Source organism: Balaenoptera ricei, chromosome 15 (genome assembly GCF_028023285.1).
Source record: "Balaenoptera ricei isolate mBalRic1 chromosome 15, mBalRic1.hap2, whole genome shotgun sequence".
Classification (NCBI taxonomy): Eukaryota; Metazoa; Chordata; class Mammalia; order Artiodactyla; family Balaenopteridae; genus Balaenoptera; species Balaenoptera ricei.
Window position 1 is genome coordinate 16,439,017 of NC_082653.1, and position 16,339 is coordinate 16,455,355.

The window sequence follows — 16,339 nt, forward strand, 5'->3', positions numbered from 1 at the left end:
GATTAGAAAATGCCCTCCAGTGAGGAAACTGCCCACAGAGAAATTGCGCCTCATCTCGGGAGCTGTTATCTGGGCGAAGCGGGGATACATGATTGGAGAACGAGGGGCCAGGTCCGTGGAGCCTCCTCTGTCCGGGTCACGGGCCTGGTTTGGGGTGCCAGCACCTGTCCCCCTCCTCAAAATAGCTGTGTCATGGGGCGCAAAAGCTGCAGTCTCCCCGAAGCTCCACTACACCAGCGATTGTGATTTTTCCAGATACAGTTAAAGTAGTCACGTAATTATTACTTTTTTTGGAAGTATCACCCCCTAAAATCTGTCAGGAAACCTGGCTAAGAGTCCCTCCTTGTCTGGGATGTTGGCTACGCTCGGGCTTGGAGGGGTCCCTCTGCCCGCCCTGGGCTCCTGCTGCCCTGAACCCACCTCTCACCTCCACCAGACTGGAAGCTTCCAGAGGTCAGAGGCCCCATCGGTGGCGAGGGAGTGGGTCAGTAGGGACTCGCTGTGGTCACCTGCCCATGAGGGCCCTTGCATGGCCAACACTCTATGCCAGAGCGCCTGGAATCATCATGAGAACCCTATGTGTTCACACCATCATTATCCCACTTCTACAGATGGGAAGACTGAGGCCAGCAGGGCTCTGTCATCCATAGAGACCTTCGGAGGTGGGGAAAGGGCAGGTGGGACTTTGCCCTCAATCTGACTGACACCAGGGGCTCTGTCCTGGTGAAGCCACCACCAAAGTCCACTCCAGAAGGCCTGGCCCTGGCTTACCAAGTGTAAGGAGAGACAGGCTTGTTGCCAACTTTTCAGAAGTTTTATTATAAAGAAATTCGAGAGAAGCACTGGGCACCGAGGCAGACATTTGCAGGGTCAGAAAACGGCTGCAAACATTAAGAACCCAAACCCAAACCAAGCCCCCAAAGCACGCACACTTTATGATAAACTGCATTTTGTTCTCAGTTGTTCCTTATAAATAGACAGAAGTTGTTGTTGGCCATTTTAAATAAACGTATGATTAAAAAAAAAAAAAAGCGCAATGTCTCTGAGTGTGGCTATAAATCGTCCGGTTCCTGCTGTACAGACGAGGAAACGGTTTGGCCGCTTCTTTCGTGCACATCTCCCTTAAGATAACACTTTAAAAAATGTGCTAAGGGTCATAGAAAATGCTTACCTTAAAGGAATCTACTTTCCCCCCACCCCGTCCCACCCCGCAACAAAATAATCTTACAGGTGTCTTCAGCACAGTTTCTAAAACACTTAGTCAACTAGTACTTACACGAAGCCAAGTTTATGAGTTTCATAATGTCTTGTTCGCACTGTAAAACCGTATTTGCACATCTGGGGCTGAGCTGGCCCCTGCCCTGTGCATCTGGGGGCGGGTTTCTGCTGCAGAGCGATCCGTCCAGGGGCGGCTCACGCGACTTTGGGCTGGGGCCAGACGTCCAGACGTAGGGTACGGTGGCAGGGCGAGCAGCAGGGTCCACAGTAACCCTGGAGCAAGCAGGTCAGGGGGCGGAAGGTTCCTGCAGGTTCTTTGGGCTGGCGGTGGGCGGTGCGCTGCCTCTGCAGAGTCTGGTGGGAGGTTGAGGAAGAGACTCAGCCCGGGGCCATGGTCGTGTCACTGCTCTCTCTTCTCCGGCACCCTGCTTCCTGCCAAGGCCTCTTTTCTGCTGTCAGCCCTTCAGGCTCTGAGCAGTGCCCTTCCAGCAAGCCTCAGGGAGGAGAGGGAGGCGGGCTTAGGTGAGGTAGAGCGATTTATCCCTGGGGAGGAGGCTGGGGGAGAAAGGAGAGGCTGTCAGAGTGGATGTGACGCCTCCACCCCGCCCCAGGCGCCCCCCTGGCCCTCAGGGGCCTGGACACAAGGCCCGGGGCACATCAGGACACCTGCTCCCTGGCCCTTCACGCCCTCCCTGGATTCGGCTGCCCCTCTGAGGATGAATGAGGGTCTGTGCTGGTCCCTCCCTGACTATCCACTGGGCAGAACCAAACACCCCTCCTGGAATCCTGGCAGGGGACCACCTGGTCCTCAGCGGATACAAAAAGCTCAAACCTCAAAATGAGACCAAGTCTGTGCTGTGATTGGTGCCCAGAGCTCCCATGGGATCAGGCTGAAGCCAGTCTCCAGCTGAGGCCATGCCCTCTCTAAGCTCCCTCCCTGCCCTGGCCTGCTTCCCTCCCCCACCCCTTCTCCTGCAGGTTCTCCCTGAACATGTATACATCATGGAGGACACCTAAATCCCTGCCTCAAGCTCTGCTTCGGAGGAAGCTGACTGAAGACAGATGGCTTAGCTATGAATGCCATGTCAAGCATTGTGAAAAAAAACAGGATGGAAGGAAAAACAGCAAGAGTGAAGACAGGCCTTAGTTTCCCCTGTGGGCCTGGCACCAGACCAGCTGAGTCCCTCTGGGGCCTTGCTTTGGTCCCCTCCTGAAGACGACGGGCACCCGGTGCCCAAGAGGCCCTCCTGCAGGGCTGACAGTGACCTGCAGTGTCCCCCTTGTCCTTTCCCACCCTGTCATCCCATCCTCACTCTCCACGTGTAGGCAGGACAAGGGCAGCACCAAGGGTGGGCGAGTGGGGTGAGGGCCGACCTGCAGGTGCTGATGCCACACTCCCCGCTGGGGTAACTGCTGTCCCAGTCTCCGCTGCTCGTGGGGTTGGATGGGCCAGGGGAGCGGGATCCGGAACCACTGGGGAACTCAGAGATGTGAGGGAAGTCCTGCCGAGGTGGGGAGGAGGAGGTGGTGAGCAAAGGAGAGCGAATGGGGTGCATCTCAGGCAGCAAGGGGGGACAGGGGCGTGTTCGCAGAGACACTTCCCCGGCTTATAAGAAATCTCCGCTCTGCCTCTCTGCCTGGAATGCTTCTTTCTTTTCCCTAGTAGAGCATGTTCTGGAAAATTCAACCCTTGTCTTAGCTACATGGGGGGGAGGGGGTGACGGACTTTCTTTTCCTGGACCTCAGTTTCCCACTCTATAAAATGGATTTATTGGGCTGAGTGACCTCCCAGGGCCAAGCAAGCCTTGCAATTACCAGTGTCTGTGGAGCAATTAGGGGGATCTGGCTTCAAAGGCTTTGGGGAGAGCCAGGAGCTAGGGTTGATCTGGCAGAAGCCACAGTGGTCTCAACCCCTCCGGCCAGAGAGCAGAAATGGACAGAGGCTGAGGGGGGAGGGCCTGAGATACCCTAAGAATCTGAAGAATCTGTCTGGCTACTTGCCAACTGTTCTCTGCAGCCAGTGCATCTCAGGCCAGGTGTACTCGCCCCATTTCACAGTTGCAGTAACTGAGGCTCAGAGAGGTAAGGTGCTAAGGCTGAGGTCACACAGCCGGTGAGTGGCAGGGCCAGTATTTGGAATCCCAAGCTGCCTCCCCTTTCTGCAAGGGGTCCCCGAGGGGCACGTTCTCACTGGACCCTGCTTACCTGTGGCCCTGGAGGTGAGGGGCTCACGGCCAACTGCACCTGGAGTGCCATGGGAGCGGGCAGGATGGGAGGCTGGGGGGCTGGGGACATGCTGACAGGTGGGCTGAGGAGGGTGCCCTGGGTGTGGGGCGGCAGGGGCAGCTGCTGGTGCAGGGGGGTGCTGAGAGGGAAGGAAGGGGGCGGCGGCGGGGACGCGCTGAGGCCCGGCAGCAGCGACTTGGAGCCCAGCGTCCGGGCAAGGCTGGCGGGGGAGGCCCCGCCGCGGAAGGCCTGCAGGTCGGACGGCGTCAGGAAGGAGGCCAGGCCTGGCATGGCGTACATGGGCTGCTTGGGTGGGAGCATTTTGGCCGGTGGGTTCGCCTGAGTGCTCTTGGTCTCACCCTGGTCGGGGGAGCTCTGGAAGGAGACAGACACCAATCACTCTGGAGAAGGTGGATAAGCCAGAACTTGAGCCACGAGATCGTGTGGTTTTGTCCCCCACTGGCGTGGCTCCTGGCTGGCTCTCAGGCCCCTGGGGAAGGAGCTGGGGACTCACCAGAGATAATTCAGGGTCCAGCACACTTGGCTCTGACCATCCAACCACCCCTGCTTTAATCCCTGGGGGCTCCCCTGCCCACGGGAGAACCCACGCTTCTCAGCCTGGCCTGAGGGGCCAGCATCGTCCAGCTGGGCTATCCTCTACTTAGGCTTCTCCCCAGCCTCTGCGCCTTAGTGTGGGCTGTTCCCTTGATTTGGGACACCCTCTTTGCTTGGCCCTTTATGGCCTAACCCAGAAGCCACGACGCCCTCTGTAGCAGCTTCCAGACCACCCTCTGCCCCCCCGTGGACCACACAACCACTGCCACGCTGAGCCTCCTGCAGTGCTGGTGCTGAGGAATGAGGCAGAGAGTGCAGGACAGGAGGAAAGGCCACATCTGAAGACTGGCAAAACTGGGTCTCAATCCTGGTACAGCCATCTAACAAGCTGGCTACTCACAGGCAGGTCACTTAACTCCTCTGTGTATCAGGTTCTTCTTGGAAGAATTAAATGAGATACATGTACAGTATGCATGTAAAGCATGAGCTTGGCACAGAGGCGGTGCACTGGAGAAGGGACCACATTGGTCTTATCCATCCCTTCCAAGACCTATGGTGTTGACCGTTCCCGCCGTGGTTCTTGCTCTATCCCTCAAGTGGCCCCATTCTTATCAGGGCTGAGCCTAGGGATTCCAGGTGTTACCTTGGAGACAAGGCTGGCCCTGTAGGCTGCCAGAGCCTTCAGATACTCCTTCTTCGCTGCTTCGGTCTTCCTCTTGTAGGCCTGAAAGATCCAAGGTGTGGGCAATATCGAGGAGAGGTCAGGTGGTCAGCCTGAGCTCACAGGGCTCGTAACTGGCATTTACCTCGGAGCTATTTCTGCTCCTATTCTCCCTGCAGGCCCCTGAGAGGAGGCCATAGGCCTCTGGTCAGCGGATAAGAAAGCTCTGGCTTGGACCCCAGACTTTTAGAGTTGGAGGCCAAGATGGATGAAGATGCCTGTTCTCATTTAACAGATGAGGAAGCAGAGGTCCAGTTTTTTTCTCCACTTAACCAAGTCGCTAGTGAATGCAGCTGCAAAACAGCCAAATCAGAAGGGTCCTACCTCCCCAGCTTACAGATGGGCAAACTGAGCCTAGCAAAGACCTCTGCAAGAGTCTCTAGTTCCAGAGGCTGGGCCTGGTTCCAGACCTTCCAAGTCTGACCTCAAAGGCTTGAGGGATGGCCCAGAAAGGGATGGAGGCTCACCTGCTTCTGTTCCTCTCCCAAGCTGTCCCACATGGAGGCCACGATTTTGGACACATCCCCGAAGGTTGCACTGGGGTTCTGTCCCTTGATGGCGGCCTGAGTGTCTCTGAAGAAAAGCGCGTAGGCTGACACAGGTTTCTGTGGCTCATTGGGGTCCTTCTTCTTCTTCTTCTTTGGGTTCTTGGCCTTTCTGCCAGGGTCGGCAGAGGGTCTCTTTTCTCCCGACATCTGCCCAGGTGAGAGGAGTCCGAAAATCAGAGAAGCCCGGATCCTCCTGCCAAAGGGGACCCAACCCAGCCTCAGGCAGAGCTGGACTTTTCCTCAGCTTTTCCCTGCTTGCCCAGCCCTGCTTATACACAGGCAACACCTGGGGGCTGGCCACGCCCCACCCCGGGCTTGAACACACACACACACACACACACACACACACACACACACATACACATGCATGCACACATGTCCTGGGTATGAGCCCTGGGTTTTTCTGTTTTCTTTCTTTCTTTTTTTTTTTTTTTTAAATCTAATACTGCATTTTTCATTTAACTCATCAATGAGAATCAGCATGATGGTAAAGTTGATTCAAAGAAATACAAGAGAAAGAAACTGGTTAATGCCCTGGAGAGCAATAAAACTATCACCTCTGGGGCTTCTAGTCTTTTGTACTGGACAGAAGTCATTTGCGTCTCTACAGGGAAAAGTTCATTTGCCTTGTAATCAGACAAAAATCGTTTACATCTTCATTGCTTTTCCCCCAAGTTAACATCTTCCTTTACAGAGTGTAAAATCCCCTAATCAATAATGAAGGAGGAATCAAAACAAAGGCACAATCTCCCAGAGAATCAGATAATTTTTGAGAGTCTGTTAGACGATGCTGTAATATGCCATTGAAAGAATGTGCAGTTATCCGTTTTTGGACTATTTCCTAGTTTTGGATAGATATATTTTTCTTAACAGCTCTCCCCTCCTGTGATCACAAATAATCCCCAAAGATTATCCTTGATTACATAAGATCAGTCTCTTCCACCACATTTCAGCTGTGTGACTTGGGGCCAGTGGCTTCGTGCCCCTGACCCCCTTTGAAGCTGTTGGATGGAGTGAGGTTAATGTAACTGTCACCATGTGTGGCCTCACCCTGGACACCCGGCCTCTGATGCAGTCAGATGCCAGGACCACCATACTGTGAGCACCTCACTTAGGGCTTCCAGGATGCGGAGCGGGTGGGAATACCCGCCCCCGCACAGACTAGGACTCCCAGGCCACCCAGGGGCCAGGGATTTTGGTCAAAGGCCCTGGATCCTGCCGTGAAGACCATGGCTCTATGCACCAAGGAAAGGAAGGTGACACCATGAACTGATAAGGAAACTGTGGGCCAGTGGATAAGACTCAGGCCTGCACCTCTGAGGGACGGTGAGGGGCGGTGAGGGGCGGTGAGGGACGGTGAGGGGGGGTGAGGGGCGGTGAGGGGGGGTGAGGGACGGTGAGGGGCGGTGAGGGGGGGTGAGGGACGGTGAGGGGGGGTGAGGGGCGGTGAGGGACGGTGAGGGACGGTGAGGGGGGGTGAGGGGCGGTGAGGGACGGTGAGGGACGGTGAGGGGGGGTGAGGGGCGGTGAGGGACGGTGAGGGGGGGTGAGGGGCGGTGAGGGACGGTGAGGGGCGGTGAGGGGCGGTGAGGGACGGTGAGGGGGGGTGAGGGGCGGTGAGGGACGGTGAGGAGCGGTGAGGGACGGTGAGGGGCGGTGAGGGGCGGTGAGGGACGGTGAGGGGGGGTGAGGGGCGGTGAGGGGCGGTGAGGGACGGTCTGTAGCCACATTGGTTCTGTTCCTGAGTGTTTCTCAGCAGCCACTCACCTCCCCAAGCCTCAGTTCTGTCAGCACCGTGGCGAGGCTCTAACAGGATAGGAGATGCGGACGGATGCACCTTGTAATTGACGGAGAGCAGATGGGCCACAGCAGGTGGTTAAGAGCACATATGCTGGGGCCAGACTACAACCACCTTGGTTTAAATCCTGGTTCTATGACACTTGATAAGTTACTTAACCTCTCTGTGCCTCAGTTTCCCCATCTGCCAATCGAAGATAATAAAGGCACCTACCACATAGGGTTGCGATGAAGATTACGTGGATTAATTCCTGTCGTGTCCTTAGAATAGTGTCTGGCCCGTGAAAGTGTTTTAGAAGGGTTTGGTAAATAAAAAGAAAATAAAATTAAAACCGCCCCCCGCCTGGACTACAATAGAGACCAAGTTATCCTGAGGATGTAGCTGGACCAGGATCCAGAGGTGCCCACCCCAGCCCGGAGGTCAGGGTGCCTGCAGGATGGCATGGGTGCCACGGTTACTGCCCCAGGCCTCTGCAGGGCCACCACATGGAAAGGGGTGAGAGGCCCTTATGAAGAAGAAAGGGGAGGGAGGCGTTGTGGAATCAGCCTTGATTCTGCCGGCGGCTCATTGGGAGATTCCGGGCAAGCACATCCACCTCTGGCTTTTCGGGGCCTCTGTTTTCATAAAACAAGATGCTCTTCGACAGGGAGGGAGATCTAGAGTCAGTGCAAAGAAAGGATGGGAGCCTGGACACATGGTGAGTTCTCGTCCCTGACGTGTTCTTGAAGAGGCAGGACCACCCCTGGTTCCAGGGATACAGGGTGGGCCATGCCCCCAAGGGGGAGGAGTCATCTTTAGTGCACAATCCTGCAGCGCTGCCCAGAGCACTGCTGGACCGCCCATCTTTGTGGTCCTCCTAAAAGGCCAAAGTGGTCACAAGACATGGCCCTGAGGATCTTGCCAATGCCATCAATGCCACTGAAATGACCCATTGGCTATTCAGGAATAGGACGACATCACGTTTATCCAGAATTTTCCTCCTTTTTCTTCCAGCAAAGGGTATAGTTATACTCTTCTGGTCTTTTCTAGAAGTAGGTGATGACCATTTCCATGCAGGGCCTGTCCCCTTGCTGATAGGAGGGCATCTTAAGCCTTTGCATCTCCATCCCTACGTACCTTGAAATGCGCTTCCGACTCCTCCTCCTGAGTTGAACTGGAGGGAGAGGGGGTCGCCGACTTGCTCCCTGGGGGTGACGGGGAGCTGTGGGCGATGCCACTCCGGACGCCCATCTGAGAAATGAGCTGGGACTGGCTGAGGGCACTCATGTGGCTGGCCAGCATCGCCGGGCGGCCCAGCAGGGGCCCTGGTCGGCCCGAGTCGTAGGCAGCAACCTCTGAGTGGACCATCTCCTGGATCTGAGAGAAGAGGAGATTGTGTGTTGAGTTAGAAAGGACCAGCACATCTGCATGTGTAGGTACCAGACTCAGAGGAGGGGGTCCACTCTGAGCTGTGGCTTCCCCATGGATCGCCCACAGGTGAGTGTCCATTCTATTCTGACCCCTGCACAATTAGATGCACCTCTGGAGGGTGCCATTCTGTTGATATTCACCCTGGACAGAGAGTCAGCACCTCAGCCCTTGCTAGAGAGCTCAGTCCAGCTGTGAAGAGATCATTTTATGATACTGGGTTTTCCTTCCTGGAACACGGTGTATCTTTGCATTTATTCACTATGCAGCGTGATAGCAAAGTGCATAGACGTTGGAAGCCGAGTGCATTTTGAATCCTGGTTCTGCTGCTTATATACTGGGTGACTTTGGCCAAGTTACTTAACCTCTCTGTGCCTCAGTTTCTTCATCTGAAAACTTTGGATAATGATTAAACTTACCTTCTAGGGTTGTTAAGGATTAAATCTGCCTGGCACATAGTAAGCCCTATCTTGTATGAGGGTTTGTTAAATACACAGAATAAATAAATCCCTTAATAAAGTTTGCACATTTTTCCCCCACAGGTCAGTCGTTTTCTTACTATCTATTCCCCATGATATTTTCTAACTGGTTATTTTTAGAATATAAAGAAAGCTACTAATTTTTAAATACAGGCATTTCTCATACTAAACACATTTAGAATAGTGTACTCTTTTTACCTAAAAATTACATACACACACACACTCACACACACACACTGTTCAGCGAGGCATGCCAATTTGCATACTCTTATTTTTATTTCCTCTGAATTTGTGGTTAAATTCTAATTTCTAATATCCAGTATCTGTGTTTTCCTTTTACTTGTTCTTCGTTAGGGAGCCTCATCGGTTTTCTATTTTATTTTGTGGGATTTTATTTTTTCCTCCTCAAAAGAATCAAATTTCAACTTTGTTTATCAGGTCTACTCCTTCTCCATTTTCTAATTCTTTAATATCTAATTTTATCTTTATTAATCTCTTCCTCTGATTTTTACATATTTATTAGTGTTGCTTCCCCCTCAATTTGGGGTCGCATTTTCAATTCAGTATTTTCATTCTCAATGTTTAGAAATAGGTTTCATGCTATGAATTTTCCTCTGAACATGACCTTAACATTTCTCAGACTTCATCACGTGAGATTTTCATTATTGTTCTTTTTGATGTATTTACTTTTAAATTTCAGTTTTAATTTCCTCTCTCATCCAATCAATGTTTAAGAAGAGTTCTGAAATTTCTTTTTTTTTAATTTAATTTTAAAAAATTTTTGGCTGCGTTGTTTCTTCGTTGCTGCGCGTGGGCTTTATCTAGTTGCGGCGAGCGGGGGGCTACTCTTCGTTGCCGTGCGCGGGCTTCTCATTGCGGTGGCTTCTCTTGTTGCAGAGCACGGGCTCTAGGCGCGCGGGCTTCAGCAGTTGCAGCACCTGGGCTCAGTAACTGTGGCTCATGGGCTTAGCTGCTCTGCGGCATGTAGGATCCTCCCAGACCAGGGCTCGAACCTATGTCCCCCTGCATTGGCAGGCGGATTCTTAACCACTGTGCCACCAGGGAAGTTCGAGTTCTGAAATTTCTAAGAGGTAAAAATTTTTGTTGTTTCTTTTCCTTTTGCTCCTAATTTCTAGTAACAAACGTGATCTAAGAATATGATCTGTACTATTTGCACTTTTGGAAATTTATTCAGGTTTCCTTTAAGACCCAAATATGTTTAAATTTTGTATATATTTCCCAGTATTTAAGGGCAAAGGGGAGTTGTGTTTGCAGAGTAATATAATAGTGTGACATTTCTCTGTCCTATCAGTGGTGATTACATTATTTAGATTCCTTTGGTTTGTCAAAGTTGCCTACAACTTTCTGCTTCCATCAAAATCTCCCTTTAATGCTCAAAGTTTTTGTTTTGGGAATTTGATGTTGGTTTTTATTGCAAAAAGAAAACTGGCAATTATATCTTCGTAACTGATTAAACTTTAGTATTATTATAAAGTGTCTAATTTTTGCCTTGAATTCAGTGGAGTCTGATATGAACATTGCTATCCTTGCCTGTATATATATTTGTTTGAACTTGTTTGGCATTTCTTCATTTCTGAGGAACTTTCTTTTTTACGTGTCAGTTTCCATTTTTTTGGGTTATCTTTGTCAAATGTTGGTTTTTTGTGTGATGGTCAGCTTTAGAAAAAGAACTGAGTTGTTTCTCTTTTTCTTTATGTCTTGGAAGAGTATAAATAACAAAGAAATGATTATTTTCCTTAGAGAACTGAAAGAGTTTAGACATAAAAACATCTGAGGCCCAGGGCTTTTTGAAAGATTGATTTTCACAATATTTGCCATGGCTAATAGGTCTATTTTAGTTTCCACATTCTCTTGAGTTAGTTTGGTTTTATAGATATATATATATACACACACACATATATTTAGAAAATTGTATACTTCATCCAGATTTTAATACCAATAGCATAAAATTGGGATAACATTGCCATATTTTTAACCTACTCTATGGTTTTAAATCCCCATTCTCAATTGTAATACTGTGAATGCATGTTGCTTTTTAAAATTTTCCTTCTCAAAAGCTTATATATTTTTAACCGTCCAAACAACCAGTTCTTATATTTAAACAAATCAATTTGACAACTTTTCTGATCATTATTAAATTTTGCTTTTCTCGCTATTAATATTAACTTCGGGTATCATGTTGCTTTTTATCTAGCTTTTCAAATTAAACAATTTTCTTATTTTCACATTTCCTTTTTTAATAATAGAAGTAGCTAGGGCAGGGGTTCAAACCAGGACACTTTTGCCATGTAGGAGATGTTTTTGGTTTTTAACGGGGTGAGGGGGGTGCTGCTACTGGTGTCTAGTGGGTTGAGGGGCCAGGGATGCTGTTCAACACCCTATAAAGCACAGGATGCTCCCCAACAAGAGTTACGTACCCAAAATGTCAACAGTGCTGAGGGCGAGAAGTCCAGCTCTGTAACCATGATTTTTTTCCCCCTGCGGAGGACTGTAGTTGTATCATAGAAATATTTTAAAAATATTCTAAAACTGAAGATTTGATTTTCCTTTTTACCCTAAAATTATTTGGAAAAGGGTCTTTATTAATGTAGCCTTTTGTGACTGTGGCCAGGAAACATAACACCTAGGATTTTATCTTTGTGGTACTGAAGTTTTCATTATGGCTTAAGATATGATCAATTTTTGTAAAACTTTCATGTGCCTCTGAGATAATTGTTTACTCAGTAACATACACATTTCTCTATGTTTCTATTCAGTAAACTGTTTTGACTACTTTAGCTGTGAAATCTCGAGAAAAATGAGTTTAAGCCTCCTACTACTATTGTGTTCCTATCAGCTTCGCTATAGAATTTAAACCGGTTTTCTTTATATTGATGTGAAGTTATTCATTCCCATATATGTCCCAGAATGCTATATTTTCATTATGGCTTCTCCTTGTTAATTTTTTTAAAAGTATGTTTGCCTCAATTAATGTTTCTATCTTAAATACTACTTTATCTGTGGCAATTATCACTTTCTTGATTTTTCCACTGTTTTATTTACTATACTTCAATAAAATTTTTTTAAAACCACAATGAGGTATCATCTCACATCTGTTAGAATGGATATTATCAAAAACACAAGAGATTACAAATGTTAGCAAGGGTGTGAGAAAAGGGAACCTTTGTATACTGTTAGAGGGAATATAAATTGGTGTAGCCACTATGGAAAACAGTATGGAAGTTCCTCAAAAACTTAAAACTAGACTACCATATGATCCAGCAATCTCATCCCTGGGTATATATCCAGAAGAAATGAAATCACTACTTCGAAGAGATATCTGCACCCCATGTTTACTGTAGCAACATTCATAACAGCCAAGACATGGAAACAACGTAAATGTCCGTGAACAGATGAAGGGATAAAGAAAATATGGTACATTTTACAATGTTATTCAGCCATAGAAAAGAAGGAAACCCTGCCTTTTGTGGCAGTGTGGACGGACCTTGAGAGCATTATGCTAAATGAGATGAGTGAGACAGAGAAAGACAAATACTTTATGTTCTCACTCATATGTGGGTTCTAAAAAAGTTGAACTCAAATAGAGAGTACAGTGGTGGTCACCAGGGCCAGGGGGTTGGGGGAAATGGGTGAAGGTGGTCAAAGGGTACAAACTTCCAGCTGTATGACGAATAAATTCTAGGGATCTAATATACAGCATGGTGACTATAATTACCAATACTATATTATATAATTAAAAGTTGTTAAAAGAGTAGATCTTAAAAGTTATCACCACACACACTTATTATGGTAATTATTTCACAGTATATACATGCATCAAATCATCATATTGTATACCTTAAACTTAAATATGTTAAATCTCAATAATATCCCAATAAAGCTGGAAAAATTTTTGAACACTTTGAACAAAAGGTAGGTTTTAAAATCTATTCTCTAAACATCCTTTTCTATTCCAACATGTACACACTCCTTTTTCCATGAATCTTAAAGAAGGATCTGACATTATTTCTTCAAGGGCAAATTGGCCTTGGGGCTCTGTGTTTAGGGCTTGTTTTTGGTTTCTTTTTTTTCCTTCCCAGCTGCCTGTTTTAGAATTCTTCAATCAGGTATACCTGACTCAGTAATTTAATATATGGCCAACACTTGATAATGGCAGATTTTGAATTTTTGCAAATCTGCTAAGTCTGAAATGCTCCCAAAGTTGTTCTAATTTGCACTGCCCTGTTTACTAGAGAAGTCAAACACTTTTTCATTCGTTTCCTGGCCATTTGGGTTTCTGTTTATACTGCTGGTGGTAGTGTAAACTAGTAAGGTACACATTTTAGGAAGAAATCTGATAATCCATATCCTATAACCTAGCAATTCTATACCAAGATATTTACTATAAAGAACTTTCCCACATGCACAAGAAGACATACATACTGCAGGAAATTTTAAAGACTCTGAAATGGGCAAATGAATGTCCTTTCAATGGCATCCTGGGTGTTGGCTAGTCGACCTCAGGGTTATCTGTTTCTATAGAAATGTGTGCTTTTGTCTTTGACTAGGCTATTTTACAACTTTGTAAGCTGTACAAAAATGATATTAGTGCAACTTATTTTTTTATCATTACATTTTTTTAAATTGTGGTAAAATACACATAAGATAGGATTTACCATCTTATCCATTTTAAAGTATATAGTTCAGTGGCATTAAGTACATTCACACTGTTGTGCTACCATCACTACCATCCAGCTCCAGAGCTCTTTTCATCTTGTAGAACTGAGACTCTGTATCTATTAAACCATAACTTCCTGTTGCTTCCTCCCTGTAGCCCCTGGCAACCACCATTTTACTACTATGAAATTTGACTATTCTATGAATCTGACTACTTTAGGTACCTCCTGAAGTGGAATCATACGGTATTTTTTCTTTTGTGTCTGGCTTATTTCACTTAGCATAATGTCCTTAATATCCATCCATGTTGTAGCATATGTCAGAATTTCCTTCCTTTTAAAGGCTGAATAAAATTTCATTGTATGCATATAATGCATTTTGTTTATCCATTCATCTATTGATGGACACTTGGGTTGCTTCCACATTTTGGCTATTGTGAATAATGCTGCTATGAACACAGATGTACAAATATCTCTTCAAGACCCTGCTATCAACTCTTTTGGATATATACCCAGAAATAGAATTGCTGGATCATATAGTAATTCTATTTTTAATTTTTTGAGGAGCTGCCGTATTGTTATCCATAGGGTCTACACCATTTTACATTCACACCAACAGTGCACAATTTCTCCACATCCTTGCCAACTCTTGTTTTCTCTGTCTCTCTCTTTTTTTTTTTTTGGATAGTAACCATCCTAATGGTTGTGAGGTGGAATGCAAATGATTCTTATCCATAAAAATGCAAAAAATGTTGTCTGGTAGAGGTACCAGTTGATCGCATCCTGTAGAAAAGAAGAACTCGAACATTATATTCTTGCTCTATAGATATCAACCAGTTTTGCATTTATAAGAACATTTATTTCAGCATTCTTGATTGCCTATATACGTACCTACTCATCAGATTGTCCTTTGAGCTGATTATAATATCTTACTGGCTTCCTCATTAGTGAATGAATTAAATAAATTGACATGTTTTCATTTTATATTTATATGAAAGTCATATTACCTTTCAAAAATTATACACTACAACAACGGTCATTACAGCACTTTTTTTTAACTCCAGAAAAACTGGGAATAATCTAAATGTTTGCCAGTTGGGAAACGGTGGTAATCTGTGATCTATTCACAGAATGGAATTCTGTACAGAGTTGAAGTGAATGGCCTGGAGCCACACCTACCAATGAGGATGAACTCAAAACAGTAATGAGTAAAGAGTTTCAGAAGGATACATACAGTAGAATACCTTTATGTACAGGTTCAAAACATAAAACATTACTATAAAGTGTTTAAGGACATATAAAAATGTAGTAAAATCATAAAAACACCTATTACAGCCCCTTCCTCTGTCGTGCAGGCGTGCCCTGGGGCTCCCCAAGTCTCTGGCTTAGGTCACATCCTTGCTCAACTCCTTCCTCTGTGGACTCTGATTCCTCCTCCTTCAATAAACAGCGTTCACAAGAATCCTCGTCTCAGGCTCTGCTTCCAGGAGCCTCACCTAAGTCTCTCTCCACCAGGTCAACTGGTCTCCCCTCTCCGTGGGCTGCATCCCATAAGCATCAAATCATGCTCACTTCTCTCCCGTTTTTACATGAAAAGCTCCCTTAGTTCCAAGTCTCCTAAAAACCGCTGTCCCAACTTTCTCCCCTGCACAGCCAATCTTCTGCAGAGAACTATCTATTCTCATTGTCACTAGGACCTCCCCTCCCATCGGCAACTCATTTGGCGTGTACCCTCCTTACTACGTATACCACTTAATCATCTCACCACCATCTTCGTCAGTAGGAAGAGGAGGGGAAACTTTTTTTTTTTTTTTTTAAACTCACTGTTTTTTTTTAATCTTGTTTTTTTTGTTTTTGTTTTTATTACTAGGGGCATAGAAGCCTCTAGCGTATTCTTTTTTTTTTTAAACGTGGTGATACATTTATTTATTTATTTATTTATTTATTTATTTATTTATTTATGGCTGTGTTGGGTCTTCGTTTCTGTGCGAGGGCTTTCTCCAGTTGCGGCAAGCGGGGGCCACTCTTCATCGCGGTGCGCGGGCCTCTCACCATCGCGGCCTCTCTTGTTGCGGAGCACAGGCTCCAGACGTGCAGGCTCAGCAACTGCGGCTCACGGGCCTAGTTGCTCCGTGGCATGTGGGATCTTCCCAGACCAGGGCTCGAACCCGTGTCCCCTGCATCGGCAGGCAGACTCTCAACCACTGCGCCACCAGGGAAGCCCGAGGAGGGGAAACTTTTATTAAGCATTTAATATGTCCCAGAAGCACTGCTAAGCTTTTCCATATATGGCCCATTTAATCACCACAGCTACCATACCAGGTGGGTAATATAGTCATCCTCAGCTGAGGAAGCCAAAGCTCAGAGAGGTTCAGAGACTTGTCCATGATCACACAGCTACTGCAGGTGGAGCTGGGTTTCTCCAGACCGTCATACTTTCTCACTAAGCTATGATGCCTTCCCCAAGACACCCCTTAGTCCTTGACTCCAAGAATTGCTGCCTTGCCCGACAGCCCTCTTCCCTCCAGGGCCTGACTCCTGGCCGTCCAGCTACCTCACTAGTCACTCCTTCTTGGTCTTCTCCAGCCCACTCCTTCAACACTGGCATTCCTCCAGCTCTATCCGACTTTCCCTCCTTTCTTCCATGCCCACTGGGTGAGTCGTGGCTTCTGCATGGATGCTTATAAATAGGGGGCATCCCCCAGAGATGA

General features: G+C 47.1%; 1 protein-coding gene across 5 annotated transcripts in view; it reads right to left on the reverse strand.

Moving 5' to 3' along the window:
• Positions 1-1,238: 1,238 nt before the first annotated feature.
• Positions 1,239-16,339, reverse strand: part of TOX2 (TOX high mobility group box family member 2) — a 271,714-nt gene continuing 256,613 nt past the window's right edge. For all 5 annotated transcript variants that reach the window (XM_059896588.1, XM_059896590.1, XM_059896592.1 and 2 more), the window contains 6 exons: positions 8,183-8,422; positions 5,188-5,415; positions 4,643-4,723; positions 3,424-3,819; positions 2,593-2,720; positions 1,239-1,773 (listed from right to left, as the gene is read on the reverse strand). In XM_059896588.1, the coding sequence (XP_059752571.1) occupies positions 1,737-1,773; positions 2,593-2,720; positions 3,424-3,819; positions 4,643-4,723; positions 5,188-5,415; positions 8,183-8,422 (1,110 nt within the window). In that variant the 3' untranslated portion in view covers positions 1,239-1,736. The remainder of the gene's footprint in view (positions 1,774-2,592; positions 2,721-3,423; positions 3,820-4,642; positions 4,724-5,187; positions 5,416-8,182; positions 8,423-16,339) is intronic.